General features: G+C 37.2%; 2 protein-coding genes across 2 annotated transcripts in view; one reads left to right on the top strand and one right to left on the bottom strand.

The window, feature by feature from the left end:
- LOC126162311 (uncharacterized) overlaps positions 1-10,257 on the bottom strand; it is a 355,605-nt gene extending 345,348 nt beyond the window's left edge. Inside the window, exon 1 of the mRNA XM_049918734.1 lies at positions 10,234-10,257. Coding sequence (XP_049774691.1) covers positions 10,234-10,249 — 16 coding nt within the window. The 5' untranslated portion in view covers positions 10,250-10,257. The remainder of the gene's footprint in view (positions 1-10,233) is intronic.
- Positions 10,258-10,355: 98 nt separating this feature from the next.
- LOC126162310 (enoyl-CoA hydratase domain-containing protein 3, mitochondrial) overlaps positions 10,356-16,017 on the top strand; it is a 114,862-nt gene continuing 109,200 nt past the window's right edge. Inside the window, exon 1 of the mRNA XM_049918733.1 lies at positions 10,356-10,485. Coding sequence (XP_049774690.1) covers positions 10,444-10,485 — 42 coding nt within the window. The 5' untranslated portion in view covers positions 10,356-10,443. The remainder of the gene's footprint in view (positions 10,486-16,017) is intronic.

Genomic DNA, 16,017 nt, shown 5'->3' with positions numbered 1-16,017 from the left:
AATAAGGAACAAGAAAGAGGTAGATAAGCTGTTGGAAATGACAAAGGAATGTACTGAAAGAGATTAGCTGAAAGATGCTACAGTAATATTAACATGCAACAGGTAACCTATATGTTAAAAGACAAGAAGTAACAAGGAAGAAGGAAGCAAGAGGTGGGTTTGACATCTTGCTGACAATGACAATCCAAATTCCCGTTCACCCTCCAGTGAGGAGGGATGCATGCTAGGGTAGTCTGTGCAGTTGAACAAAGCCACTGTGCCAGGTTGGCATAGTGGTTAGCATATCTGCCAAGTGAGCAGGAGACCCAGGTTTGAATACTTGCCTTAGTAAAAAATGTTCAAATGTGTGTGAAATCTTATGGGACTCAACTGCTAAGGTCATCAGTCCCTAATCTTACACACTACTTAACCTAAAGTATCCTAAGGACAAACACACACACCCATGTCCGAGGGAGGACTCGAACCTCCACCGGGACCAGCCGCACAGTCCATGACTGCAGCGCCTTAGACCGCTCGGCTAATCCCGCGCGGCTTTGCCTCAGTATAAATTTTCATTTGTCACTTCAGTCTTCACCCACACATCATAGATGTTTGAGACTTAAATATGTCTCTGGAACCATGTAGTCTCATTTGATTAAAACACCTATGCCTGGGTTTCATGATCCCCAGTTTCATTTGATGCTGAGGTGCCATTCCAATACAGCTGAAGCGGCTCTGCAATGCTGTTGGAGTTTAGAGGGAATACCAAGTGGGCTGAGGTGCGAATGGGAATTTGGACTGAGAGGGGAGGCGTGCAAGAATAGTCTGTGCAGTTGTGCAAAGTCACTGTGCCAGAGTGCTGTAGTGGTTAGGACATCTGCCTACTGAGCAGGAGACCCAGACTCAAATCTCAGCCTTTGAACAAATTTTCATTTGTCACTTCAGTCTACATATATATATAGCAAACTATCACTATGCTGCTTAATGCTATTCACAATTCTGCCATGTACTTTTAATGGAGTAAATTACTCATAAAGCTGCCACTTTTTTTTTTTTTTTTTGGGGGGGGGGGGGGTGGAGTTACCTGCTGCCTCCTCAGTTTCACTATATTGCTGGTGTCTATCTGCTAATATTAGTAGCTAAATATTTACTTTATTACATCGCTATTTTTCAAAGAAAATATTTTTACATAATTAAATAATGCGTCCTATGTACAGTACACTACTGCTTGTTGTCCAGCTTTATAGCATACATTGCTACTTGCCATGTCGCCAGCAGAACTTTTCAATCCTTGAATCTAGATAATTTGTAAAGAGGGTGGGTAATGTGGTACAATTTTAATTTTGTTTTGAACTGGTAGGGATTCCCAATGTTTCGCTTTATGGTAGCTGAGTGTGTGTTGAATATCTTGCTACTAGAGTACATAGCTCCATTCTGAATCCTGGACAAGGGGGCAAAATCTATATGAAAATTATTTTTGTGTCCTGTATTATGACTGTGTCTAACACAGTTGAGCTAAAAATGGTTTTAATATCAGGGGGAGGGAGGGGGGGGACCTTAAATGCTTGCTTTAGGTGCACTGCCAGGAGATAATTTCATATAAGACAATAGTCGGTGAAAATACACAAATAAGCCAACTTTTTCCAGTGAATCCTGCAGTTCTTTGGTCACATAATTCAATGACAGGAGGATAACTTGGAAAAGATAATCATCCAAGGCAAAGTTGAAGAGAAAAGATTGCAAGGAAAACTGCCAAGATGACGGATATACCAGATAAAGGAGATGACATACCAAACGTGGAACCATCTACTTAGTGAAGCAGAAGACTGGGAAAAATGGAGACAGGATTGTGTGATGGATCACCAACTTTCAGCTATGAAAGTGGAGTGTTGATGATAGGCTCAGAGCACCTTTCCATAAGACATTACTGAATGAAAATATGTCAACTTACTGATGTGTCTCTCACCAAGATTTGAAATTATTCTGAGTGCAAATGTGGCTGAACTAAGTTCTCATAAATTGAGACATCTTAAAATTTTGAAGATTCCACCCTATTTATTATTTCCTCATGACATGTTATGATTATCATTGGTGTAGTACCCCTAGATGTGCAGGACTAAAGATTTTGTTTCTTTTTAGAACTGAGTGTAGGACCATTCACAGAAAACCAGACAATGATACTTTTAAGAAGATTGTTTAGCATTTCTTCTGTTTCTGTGTATATGCTTGAACTAATTACAATATTAGTGCCATCTGCAAAAAGAACTAATTCTACTTGTTGTGTATTAGACAGAAGATCATATGCATATACGATGAACAATAGTGGACCAAAGATTGAGCCTTGAGGAACCCCACATATGATCTCTCCACAGTCAGAATTACGGCTCTGGATTACACTGGTTGGATTACTAAGTACACCTTTCTGCATTCTTTTGGTTAGATATGACATTATCCATCGATTGGCTATACCATCAATTCCATAAAACTTCAATTTATCTAGGAGAATGCCGTGATTCACACAATCAAATGCCTTACATAAGTCGCAAAAAATACCAACTGGTGCTATTTTATTATTTAACACTTGTAAAATTTGGTGATTGAACATGTAAATGGCATTCTCAGTAGAGTTACTCTTCTGAAACCCAAACTGCGATTTGCTGAGGATATTATTGTTGCTAAGCATATTTCAGTCTCTCTGAAAAACCACCTTAAGTTAGTGATACTCTATATATTTCTGATAAGACTGAGCTTATTATATGTGAAACAATCTTTAGTACTCTATTAGAAAACCCATCAAAACCAGATGAGCTTTTATTTTTGTGAGAATGTATAATTTTTTTTAATTTGAGAAGAAGAAGAAGAAGTTGGTGATACATTCATATGATTGAATTTTATGAGTGTTACTTTCTCAACATACTGCTGTGATTTTTCTCTTGAACTGTGATATACTTTCTACTATATTCAAGAAATTATTATTAAATATATCTGCTACCTGTTATTCATCAGCTACAGCCATTTTCACTACATTCCACATGTTATCAGAATTACTGACTTCCAACGTTAGGTGCATGTTCCTTGATTTTTTTATAACCTTGAAACTTTGTCCATGTGTTGATTCCCTTTTAACTTGTTATGCAGCTGGACCTCAAGGAATTTTACACAGTGTATTTCATTTCATGTATGACCACTAACGTCTGCTTCTAGTACCAAAAGGTTATAAAACGTGTTTAAACTTACATGATATAAGTATTTGTGTAGTTTTAAATTGTTAGCTGTGGACCAATTGTAAGCCTATTCAGCTATCATCTGAGCTATGCTGCTAAGCTTGAGTTGTGACATTTGATTAGAATGCTTGTGTTATCAACAAACATTACTGTCTTTGAACTGAATTTTTAAGTCATTTGAAGATAATATAAGTTAGATACACATTCCACAGATCATAACGATATGGAATGTGTCATTTTACATTCATATCACAAATTAATTTGTACATGTTTACATTCAGAACATTTCTAAGTTTTTTATTATTACTACAAAAAGACAAAAGTAATTCCTCCCCACCACATTTACACGTTACAGAAACAGAAATTCTTCTATGTAGGTTAGAGACAAGATCAGACCCAGTACAGATCCTAGCGGTACTCCCCATATTATGCTCCCCCATTCTGAGGTCATTTTCATGCCTGAGATAGGATGCTGTATCACTTAACTTTGCTAAGTAGACTTCTATGATACACGAAATCAAGGGCTTTGGCAAAGTTACAGAGTATGCCAAAAAGGACCATTTTTTTTGTATAGCTCTTCTAAGACTTCATTTATGTGGTCTTGTATTGCCTTCTTTATGGAAAATTCTTTATGAAAACCAAACTGAGAGGTATAAAGTAAATGTAATGCCTCTGTATTTGACTCACCCCCCCCCCCCCCCCCGAATCCTCTCCCCCTGGAAACTTTCTATTATGGATACTCATCATAATTAATAATCCAGGTCACTCAATGTTCTTGAAACTGGTAACTGAAGAAAAACTAACAAATATTACGAAAAAGCTAAAGGCAAAAAAGACTGCTGGACATAATAAACTCATGCAGGTGACAGCAGAAATAATTACATCACTACTGAAATTTGTCAACTACCCATTCCAAAAGAAGTAGTTCCTGGTCAACATAAATTGAGTGGTACTTGTGCACAAAAAAGATGATCCTAATAATTAAAGACAAACAGCTTTAGTAACAGGTTTCTCAAAAATATTAGATATGCTAATGTTCAACAGGATAACTGACAAAAATGGGGCCTATACTCCTCCATTTATTTGTAAATAATTTACATACATGAGAGTGAAATAAGGTACCATATGTAGACGATACAGTATGACCATGCTGAATATGGCTAGCAATTCTGTGCCACCTGAGAAAAACACTTTCATATGTCATTAAAACATCACAAAGGCTAAATGAAAATGACTTAATTATTAATCTGAAGAAAAATCTACATGCATGGTTTACAACAATAAACAAAAAGCGGGACACATGGATGTGTATTTTTTGGTTGAGAAGAGGCTGGAAAAAATAACTTCATCTAAATTTTTTAAGTATAGTGATAGAGTGTGAGCTACACTGGAAACAGCAGATACAGCACTGTTTGCAATAATTTAAGTTCAGTGATATTTATAATGAAAGTGATTCAGGTGTTCACTACACATCAAAGGCAGGTAGCTGACATTGTGTGGGGTGCACAAGAGGGTTTCTTGAATTATTAGGCAACTCTCCATCCCATCCACACAACATTAGTTGCAGGAAACCCAGAAGCGTCAGTGTAAATCCAAAGAAATGCGCAGCACAAATTAGTGTATTAAAATCCTAGTTGTTAACTGGTGAAGCATTTGCAACAAAGTGCTAGAGTTTGAAGCACTTCTAAAGGCAGGAGTTGACAGCAGTGGGATTTTTGGGGGAAATTTAAGTGTGTACCAAAAGGATGGACTAATGGAAATGGAGGTGGTGTATTTGTCATAGTAGACAAGAAACTCAAATCCACCAAGACAGAAACTGCATATGAGATTGTTGAGGAAGTTAATTGGATCCTTCTATCAACCAACAGACTCACCTCTTTATGTAACCAAAATTTTAGAGGAAACCTCAGTTCATTTGTATGAAAGTTCCCTACCAACTGTAAGCACTGAAGGAGAATTTAACCATCCAACAATCAACTGGGATAATTACAGTTTTTTTTAGTGTTGGGTATGATAAGATAGCCTGCGAAAATTTAATAAATGCCTTCTTTGAAAACTACTTAGAATAGATAGTTAGGAACCCCAATCTTGATGGGAATATATTAGATCTAATGGCAACAAATACAGCTGACCTCTTTGAGGATGTACACATCAAAGTGGTATCAGTAACCAAAAACCCAAATTTTACAAGTAGAAAAATCTGTATTTTCAATAAACTAGACAAAGATGCTTAGTACCATATCTCAAGTTTAAAAGAATAGTTGACCGTGCTCTGGATAGATGGACAGATAGAGAGAGAGAGATAGAGAGAGAGAGAGAGAGAGAGAGAGAGAAAGATATATGAACTCAGTAGAACAGTTCATGATGGGAAGAACCCTCCATGGTATACAGCCATTGTAGAGAAACTTTTAAAGAACCAGATGGTATTGCATAACAGGTATCAAACAAAGCCTGGACTGTCTAGAAAGATGCTAAAAGAGATGTGTTTGACTGTCAAGATAGCAATGCCTGAAGCCTTCAATGACTACCATACATGAATATTGTTGAATAATCTTCCACAAAACCCAAAGAAATTCTGGTTATATGTGAATGCTGCAAGTGTCCACACACTTATGGATGAGACATAAACTGAAATTGTGGATAGCAAAACAAAAGCAGAAATTGTTAATTCAGATTTCAAATGTCCCTTTACAAAAGAAAGCCCAGAAGTATTGCCCCAATTAAGGGACCGATGACTGTAGCAGTCTGGTCCCTTTAATCCAACAAACCAACCTATTGCCCCAATTTAATCCTTGTACCAATGAAACGATGAGTGATACAGATTCTAGTCTCAGTGGTGTTGAGAAACAGTTTAAATCATAAAAACTGAACAAAGTTCCTGGGCCTGATGGAGTTTCTATTAGATTCTATACCCAATCTGCAGATAAGTTAGCCCCTGCATTAACAATGATCTATCATAAGGTACCTTGAACAAAAATCTGTGCCCAGTACTTGGAAGAAAGTACAGGTCATAGCCATATAGAAGAAGGATGGCAGAAATGCTCCTCAGAACTACCATTTAGTATCCTTGACATCCATCTGTTGTAGAATCTTAGAACATATTCTGGGCTCAAACATAATGAGGCATCTCGAACAGAATGACTCCTCAATACCATACAGCGCAATTTCAAAAACATCAATCATTTGCAACCCAGCTCATATCTTTTCACATGACATATTGAAAGCCATGGATCAAGGCAGTCGTCTGGTAGATACAGTGCTACTCAATTTCTTTAAAGCATTTGACTCAGTACCATACATACACTTATTCTCAAAAGTACTACTGAATGACTGTTGCTTGGTGAATCAAACGAAATTTGTGACTGGATTGAGGATTTCTTGGTAGGTAAGATGCAGCAAGTTATCTTGGATGGATCATCATAAACAGATGAAGAGCTAACTTCAGGTGTACTCCAGGTAAGTGTGCTGGATCCCTTGTAATTCATGTCATATTTTAATGACCTTGCAGACAGTACAGGCTGTGCATAAAGTCTGGGAACACTTTCTATTATTTATTGCACAAGGACCAAAGATTGTTCAGATATCATACATATGTCATTTTGAAGAGAAACCCTAAAAGTGTTTTTTTTTTTGTGTGTGTGTGTGTGTGTGTGTGTGTGTGTGTGTGTACCGCCACAGCATAGTTTGGTAATTTGCCGATTGTCAGCGCTAGTTGCAAACACGGCGAGTTCAGATGCAGAGCGAGCTTTCTGTGTGTTGGAGTTCAACAAAAACAAATGTGCTACAGCTGTTCAATGGATGTTTAGAACCAAGTACGGTAAGAAGCCACAAACAATGAAGGCCACTTACCACTGGCACAACAAATTCGTTACAACGGGTTGCTTGGGCCCAGCAATGAGAAACAGACGTCCCAGTGTGAGTGAAGAGAATGTGGAGTGCATAAGAGAGACATTCATAAGGAGTCCAAAGAAATTGGCGTGTTGTGTATCCTGTGAACTCGAAATGGTTCCAATGACAGTTTGGAAAATCTTGCGACAGAAGCTGTCTATGAAACCATTCAAATAGGAACTAGTGCAGAAGCTCAATGACGATGACAAAGACAAGCATTTTCAGTTTTGTTCGCAATTGCAACAATTGAATGAGGATGGGGATGGCATTTTTGATCACTTAATTTTTAGTGACGAAGCCACTTTCCACACTAATGGGAAAGTGAACAGGCGTAATTGTTGAATCTGGGGTACAAAGCAACCACACGAATGCATTGAATTTGAGTGCCTCGTCACGTTGAAAACTGTATGGGCCACACTTCTTATCCAAGAGTACTGTCACTGGATATTCCTACTTGGACATGCTGCAACAATGGCTGATGCCTCAAATGCAATCGGACTCTCCCTTCATCTTTCAGCAGGATGGGGCTCCACCCCATTTTCATTGTGAATTTCGTGGGTACCTGAACACAGAGCTGCTGCATCGATGGATCGGTCGTTCCACAGAAGGGGACAGTGGTTTCATGAAAAGGGCCTTCCCGATCACCAGCACTCTCTCCACGTGACTTTTTTTGTGGCAACAAATTAAAAATCTGGTGTATGTACCACCTCTACCATGTAATGTAGCAGAGCTCCGGGAAAGAATACAGGAAGTGACTGCCACAGTCGACGATGCCATGCTGGGACGGGCATGGCAAGAATTCAATTACCATATTGACATCTGCCGGGTCACTTATGGTTCACACATCAAACGTTTTTAAAAAACTTTCAGAGTTTCTCTTCAAAATGCAATATGTATGACATCTGTACAATGCTTAATTCTTGTCCAATAAGTAATTGAAATGTTCCCGGATTTTACATACACCCTGTATTAACAGTAGTCTCAGGCTTTTCTTAGATGATACAGTTATCTATAATGAAGTACAATCACATAGAAATTGCACAAATATTCAATCGTGTCTTGATAAGATTTCAAAGTGATACAACGATTGGGAACTTGCTTTAAATGTTCAGAAATTTAAAATTGTGCACATCACAAAACAAAACAAACAAAAAAAGTAATATTCTATGGCTATGACTATCAGTGAGTCACAATTGGAATTGGTACACACATACAAATAACAATCCCTTTTGTAGTGACATGAAAGTGAATGATCTCACAGGCTGCCTTGGGTGAGGCAGCTAGCAGACTTCTGTTTATTGATAGAATACTAGAGGAAATGCAATAAGTCTACAAAGGAGATCACATACAAATCACTCATGTGACCCATCTGAGAAGACTGCTCATGCTTGTGGGACCCTTACCAGATAGGACTCAAGGGGATACTGAACAAATGCAGAGAAACACAGCACAAAAGGTCACAGGTTTGTCTGACCTACGAGAGACTTCCCCAGAGATGTTGAAAGAAATGTACTGGCACTCTCTTGAAGATAATCTCGACAACACCTACTTACAAAGTTTCAGCAATCAGCTTTGACTGACGACTCTGGGAATATACTGTACAACAACCGCCTACATATCGCTACCAAAAGTATCATGAGGAGAACATCAGACTAATTAATGCATGCACAGAGGTATTTAAACAATCATTCTTCCTGCACTCCATCTGGGAAAAACCCCTAATAACTGGTACAATGGCACACACCCTCTGCCATGCACTTCATAGTAGTCTGCAGAGTATGGATGTAGATGTAGATACAATTTCCTCAGCATGCATATCATGACCTCTTGTGCACTACCACGATTTTTTTACGCCATTTATGCAAAATGGACTCAAAGTATGGGGGAATTATACCATCATTAGAATCAAACAAATACAACACAGAAAGAAGCCATTGGCATTATAGTGACGAAGGAGTAAAAAGTATCTCATAGAAATTGTTTAAAAGATATTAATATTTTAACATCCCCACATCTGTATATATCCAGGGCAACTGTGAACCCATTACGAGACTCCACAAAACTGGACACCAATGAGGCTGTTCATTGCCATAACACAAGGAACACAAAGCAATTGTTATGACTTTAACATTCACTTCAGATTTAAAATCGAACCTCAATACTCAAGTATCGAATTAATATAAGCATTGCAAAGGGAATTACAAAACCGTGAGGAATTTCTCTGCAACCCTAAAAATGTGTGATACAAAAATATTTCTATAATGTGGTGGCGTATATGAGCAGACAGCGAGCTTAAGTTAATTGATCACCCTCTAAACAATAAATTTTATGTACCATATTATGGGAGAATGAATTAGCATAAATGTTGTAAGATACCGCTTATCTATGTAGGCCTACATAATATGTCACAAAGAGTGACATTCGCGCCCTTATCCCGTATTCTGCATATATATTCCCGAAAACTACACACTTCTTTCACATAATGATGATATAATCAATAAAATAACTGCCTACAAATTAATTCATTTTCTTATACTTCCATCCCGCAATTTCTGTAAAAAAATAAAATAAAAAATGAACGGAAGCTAGTGTAAAGTGAGTATAGTGTTTTTTATTAACAGCAAGGCGTTCGTTGTCCCTAATTTTCAAAAGTTTTTTTTTTTGTGGGGAATATAAATTTAGCGTGTCACTCGAGTCACCAATCAAGGCATTTTCAACATTATACTTTTAATAGCCATCAACTACCTACATCGTCCCTGAGTCAATGTCAACATTCCATATTTAGCCATATCTAGAATTCATCTGAATGACGTTATTGGTATGAAGCTAAAAACTCGGAACAAATTACTGCGTCAAAAATGGCATTTTACATTTACAACTTCATAATTTTCCGCTACACTTCTTGCAACAATTATCGTTTAGGGAAAAATAAATAATGATACTAGCAGACGATTGGCAGTGTCACGCCTATTTCATCCATGTATCGACCAACTTTGCTAGTCAACCACGTACTGACAAGCATAAAGATGACAACTGTGGTCCACTATGAAACTGAATTTCTTAAGGTGCAGAAATTTTCTTATTCCTTTTTGTAAATGGTTAACTCTCTCGAAAAGCAGCAGGATAATAATGTTTATCTTACCTACTGCATCTGCCATTTTTCGTTGCTCCGAGCAACTGAAAGCTAGCAGGTGATTGGTCACCTTTCGTAGGTGGCAACTGCTGCTATGGCAACGGTTGTCACGCGTATAAACAGTTGAGGACTTGTAAGCGTGAAACCAAGTACATAGAAGAGTTGTTGGTTGTGAAGTATATTTTAAAATATAATATTTACGAATCGTTCGTACTAATAATGTCTGTTACCACACGTATGTCCTTGGCAATGGGAAAGCATGTAAGGACACTGAGGAGTAAACTGTAACAATTAATTTGTGTATCTCCACAGACGCTATGTACCATTTTGGAGTCATGTGTGTTTTGCCACGTCAAACTATTACATCTGTTTGTTTCTTATGCATGTAGTAATGATATAAAGTGCACATTGTCATTATGTTTCATAAACGTGTAGTGTCACCAATTTAGTAAGAGCACTGCACCAACTACATTATAGGGTGAAGGCTAACGTCTGGCTTTTCTTAGTCTTCTTTTCAGGCAGAAGCTTCAACATTGTCCAATCAAATACATAGCAGTTTTCAATACAACGCCACATGCTCGTGTATAGTTGGTATATATTACTATAAAAGCAGCTTTAAATGTATTCCGATACTATTTGCAATGTACTGTTGGTTCTATTTATTTGTTTCCACATATCGGTCAGTCGTAATCTATTAAAATTCAGTTTTAAAACGACAGTTATTTTATAAAAATGAGCTTAATTAAAGTGATACATGTAAGTAATAAAGGAAACAGTTCTCTTTTGATTTGATTTTACATGGTTTTTTAAAAGCCCCGCGTCAATTAAACGACTATTAAACAAACTGATGCTGGCAACTCTTATGAACAAGAACTATCAAAAGTACTGCAAGATCATTATTTCCTCTTTGTTACAGAAAAAATTTCCAACTTACTTCGATCGTCTTTGCGTATGAATTATGTGTATGTTGCAGGCTGTAGCTCCAAGGAAAAGGAAATAATAATAATAATAATCATGGATGAAGAGTCACCATAAGGTGTAGAAGTAACTTCAGGTGTGCCCCAGGGAAGTGTATTGGGACCCTTGCTGTTCAGGTTGTATATTAATGACCTCGTGAACAATATTGATAGTAACCTCAGACTTTTTGCAGATGGTGCAGTTATCTGTAATGAAGCACAGTTTGAAGGACCCGCATTCAGACCTTGATAAGATTTCAAAGTGGTGCAAAGAATGACAACTTGCAGATGACTATAATATCAATTTGCTGTAGTTGGAATCAGCCAACTCGTACAAATATCTGGGTGTAACACTTTATAGGGATACGAAATTGAATGATGACAGTCTCAATTGTGGGTGAAGCTGACAGTAGACTTTGGTTTGTTGGTAGAATCCTCTGGAAGTGCAATCAGTCTACAAAGGAGGTTACTTACAAATCACTCATGTGTCCCCTTTATAGAATATTATTCAAGTGTGTAGGACCCTTACAAAATGGGTCTAACAGGGGATATTGAACATATACAGAGGAGGACAGCGCAAATGGTTACAAGTTTGTTTGACCCGTGGGAGAGTGTTACAGTAATCCTGCAGAAACTGAACCTCAGACTCTTGAAGATAGGAGTAAACTATCCTGAGAAAATCTACTAACGAAGTTTCCAGAACCATATTTAAATGATGACTCTAGGAATTTAACAACAACCCCCTATGTATTGCTCACATAGGGGTAGTGAGGATAACATTAGAGTAATTATGGCACACATAGAGGCATTCAGACTATTATTCTTGCCATGCTCCAGGTATGAATTGAACAGATAGAAACTATTAACTGATACAGTGTAACATACTGTCTGCCATGCACTTTGTGGTGGTTTGCAGAGTATAGGTATAGGTGTAGATGTAGATGTGGAGTATCTCATTACATTGAGTTATAGTGTGCTGTAATGAAAATAATAATAACAGAAATGAAATTATTATAATAATTATTAACAACTATCAACTGATTCAACTTCATTTATAAAGCTCAATAATAAGAATATGTTGAAGAATTATTACTTCCCACAGTAAAATTTTCAGTTATAACTGAAAGTAATAGACCAAGTGTCACTGAAAATTTATTATTAAACACAACTACCCTTAGATGGAGTAAATGATTTTTCTGTGATAAATGCCAGCAGCCACATTTGATGAGCAGTTAGATTCATAATTATAAAAGAAAATATTGTGTAACAAAAATGTAATCAATACCAATGTCATAGCTATACCAGTACCAATGATATAGTTACAATGCATGTAGAAAATGTCGGGAAACTTTTGGGAAGAATGTAGCATAGCAGAATGTTAGTGAACTCTAAGAATAGAGATTAGATTAGATTAGTACTTGTTCCATAGATCATGAATACGATATTTTGTAATGATGTGGAACGTATCAGGTTAATAAAAGGTGTCTATACAAGTTATTACATTACACAAAATATTACATGACACTTAATATTTTTAATTTTTTTTATTTTTGTGGGGGTTGAGGAAATTACCCACTTACTATATCCAAAAATTCATCTAATGAGTAGAAGGAGTTGCCATTAAGAAATTCTTTTAATTTCCTTTTAAATGCTATATGGCTATCTGTCAGACTTTTGATGCTATTAGGTAAGTGACCAAAGACTTTTGTGGCAGCATAATTCACCCCCTTCTGAGCCAAGGTTAGATTTAACATTGAATAGTGAAGATGATCCTTTCTCCTAGTGTTGTAGCCATGTACACTGCTATTACTTTCTAATCATATTTGTTCTGAGCATTGTATCCTGTCTTTCCCTGAAATAAACAAGGATAAAAATAAACATAAGTAGAAATAAACAAATGAGAAGGTTAAAGTATTTTGTTCCAAGAAGAGAAACTTCTACCTAATTCAGCACATGAGCTGTAATCAAGAGTTACAACATTGTTTTCTCAAGTTTGGTCAAATATGTACAAGAAGTGAAACATTACAAGAATAAAGTGGAAACAATCTTGTACATTGTTAAAAAAGGTTGAATAATTAAATGAATTTTGCTGGTAGTAGCCTTCTCAGAAATGATAATACTTTAAAGTTAATGGCCAATGAATACTTCCTCACAGTGGTGACAGACATTGCACCTACCAATAAACAATCAATTACAGATGCATTAGATTTACTCTTCCAAACACTATCTTCAAAAATACACCTCTAATGAGTTAACAAAAATTATTGTCACTATAAACTGCCATGCTTGTGATTGACAATATATCTAGCAGAGTATTAAAACATTGTGCTGCCTTAATAAAACCACCTATAGTTGATTTGTGGGATATTTTCTATCAGATTTATATTATTAAGCATAAGCTTTCACCTCTAGTTATCGGTCTTGTTCACTCTTTCAGGTCTCAACATTTTCACTGTAGAAAGTGGTCATCATGAAACATTATATTGGTTATTTGAAGTGTAACTTAATAACTGGCTCTCAGTTTTGCTATCATAAATGCTGTCAACAGCAAGAAACATTTATGATCAAGCAAATGTAGTCTTGGTAGAGCTAAACCCCAGAACACTATTATCTTTAGGGGAAAGCGATTTACAGCTTTTAAATGCGTTTTGAACTGTATTATTTTTCTGAATATGTCACATCTTTATTGGGACACTACCAGTTCTGGTCAGACAACAGACCAATATCAGGCATTAAGGAACAAACATGATCATAGGTAAAGATTTTTCTGTCTTGTTGTTGTTGTTATTGTCTTGGTCTTCAGACCAGAGACAGGTTTGCTGCAGCTCTCCACGCTACTGTATCCTGTGCAAACCTCTTCATCTGCGAATAACTGCTGCAACCTACATCTTTCTGAATGTGCTTAGTGTATTCATCTCTTGGTCTCCCTCTACGATTTTTACTCCACACACTACCCTCAAGTACTAAATTGGTGATCCCTTGATGCCTCAGAAAGTGTTCTGCCAACCAGTCCTTTCTTCTAGTCAGGTTGTGTCACAAATTCCTCTTCTCCCCAATTCTATTCAGTACCACCTGATTGGTTACATGATCTAACCATATACTAATCAATATTCTTCTGTAGCACCATATTTCAAAAGCTTTTAATCTCTTTTTGTCTACACTGTTTATCGTCCATGTTTCGCTTCCATACATTGCTATACTCCATACAAATACTTTCAGAAAAGACTTCCTTGACACTTAAATCTATACTCGATAACAAGTTTCTCTTCTTCAGAAATGCTTTCCTTGCTGCAGCCAGTCTACATTTTATATCCTCTCTACTTCGACCATTAGCGGTTATTTTGCTCTCCAAATTGCAAAACTCGTTTACTACTTTAAGGATCTCATTTCCTAATCTAATTCCCTCAGCATCACCTGATTTAATTCAACTACATTCTGTTATCCTCATTTTGCTTTTGGTTCATCTTATATCCTTCTTTCAAGACACTGTCCATTCTGTTCGGCTGCTCTTCCAGGTCCTTTGCTGTCTCTGACAGAATTATAATGTCATCGGCAAACCTCAGAGTTTTTATTTCTTCTGCATGGATTTTAATTCCTACTCCGAATTTTTCTTTTGTTTCCCTTACTGCTTGCTCAGTATACAGATTGAATGACATCGGGGAGAGGCTACAACCCTGTCTCACTCCCTTCCCAACCACTGCTTCCCTTTCATGCCCCTCGACTCTTATAACTGCCATTTGGTTTCTGTACAAATTGTAAATAGCCTTTTGCTCCCTGTATTTTACCCCTGCCACCTTCAGAATTTGAAAAAGAGAATTCCAGTCAACATTGTCAAAAGCTTTCTCTAAGTCTACAAATGCTAGAAATGTAGGTTTGCTTTTCCTTAATCTATTTTCTAAGATAAGCCGTAGGATCAGTATTGCCTCACGTGTTCCAACATTTCTACGGAATCCAAAGTGATCTTCCCCGAGGTCGGCTTCTACCAGTTTTTCCATTCGTCTGTAAAGAATTCGCGTTAGTATTTTGCAGCTGTGATTTATTAATCTGATAGTTCGGTGATTTTCACATCTGTCAGCACCTTCTTTCTTTGGGATTGGAATTATTATATTCTTCTAGAAGTCTGAGGGTATTTTGCTTGTCTCATACATTTTGCTCACTCATCAGATGGTAGAGTTTTGTCAGGGCTGGCTCTCCCAAGGCTATCAGTAGTTCTAATGGAATGTTGTCTACTCCTGGGGCCTTGTTTTGACTTAGGTCTTTCAGTGCTCTGTCAAACTCTTCACACAGTATCATATCTCCCATTTCATCTTCATCTACATCCTCTTCCATTTCTATAATATTGTCCTCAAGACCATCGCCCTTATATAGACCCTCTATATACTCCTTACACCTTTCAGCTTTCCCTTCTTTGCCTAGGACTGGGTTTCCATCTGAGCTCTTGATATTCATGCAAGTGGTTGTCATTTCTCCAAAGGTCTCTGTAGGCAGTGTGTATTTTACCCCTAGTGATATACGCCTCTACATCCTTACATTTGTCCTCTAGCCATCCCTGCTTTGCCATTTTGCACTTCCTGTCGATCTCATTTTTGAGACGTTTGTATTCCTTTTTGCCTGCATCATTTACTACATTTTTGTATTTTCTCCTTTCATCAATTAAATTCAATATCTCTTCTGTTATCCAAGGATTTCTATTAGCCCTCATCTTTTTAGCTACTTGATATTCTGCTGCCTTCACTGTTTCATCTCTCAAAGCTATCCATTCTTGTCAGTCGTTCCCTAATGCTCTCCCTGAAACTCTCTGCAACCTCTGGTTCTGTCAGTTTATCCAGGTCCCAGC

Source organism: Schistocerca cancellata, chromosome 2 (assembly GCF_023864275.1).
Source record: "Schistocerca cancellata isolate TAMUIC-IGC-003103 chromosome 2, iqSchCanc2.1, whole genome shotgun sequence".
Taxonomy (NCBI): Eukaryota; Metazoa; Arthropoda; class Insecta; order Orthoptera; family Acrididae; genus Schistocerca; species Schistocerca cancellata.
The sequence above is the reverse complement of the archived record's forward strand: the minus strand, read 5'-3'. Positions and strand labels throughout refer to the sequence as shown.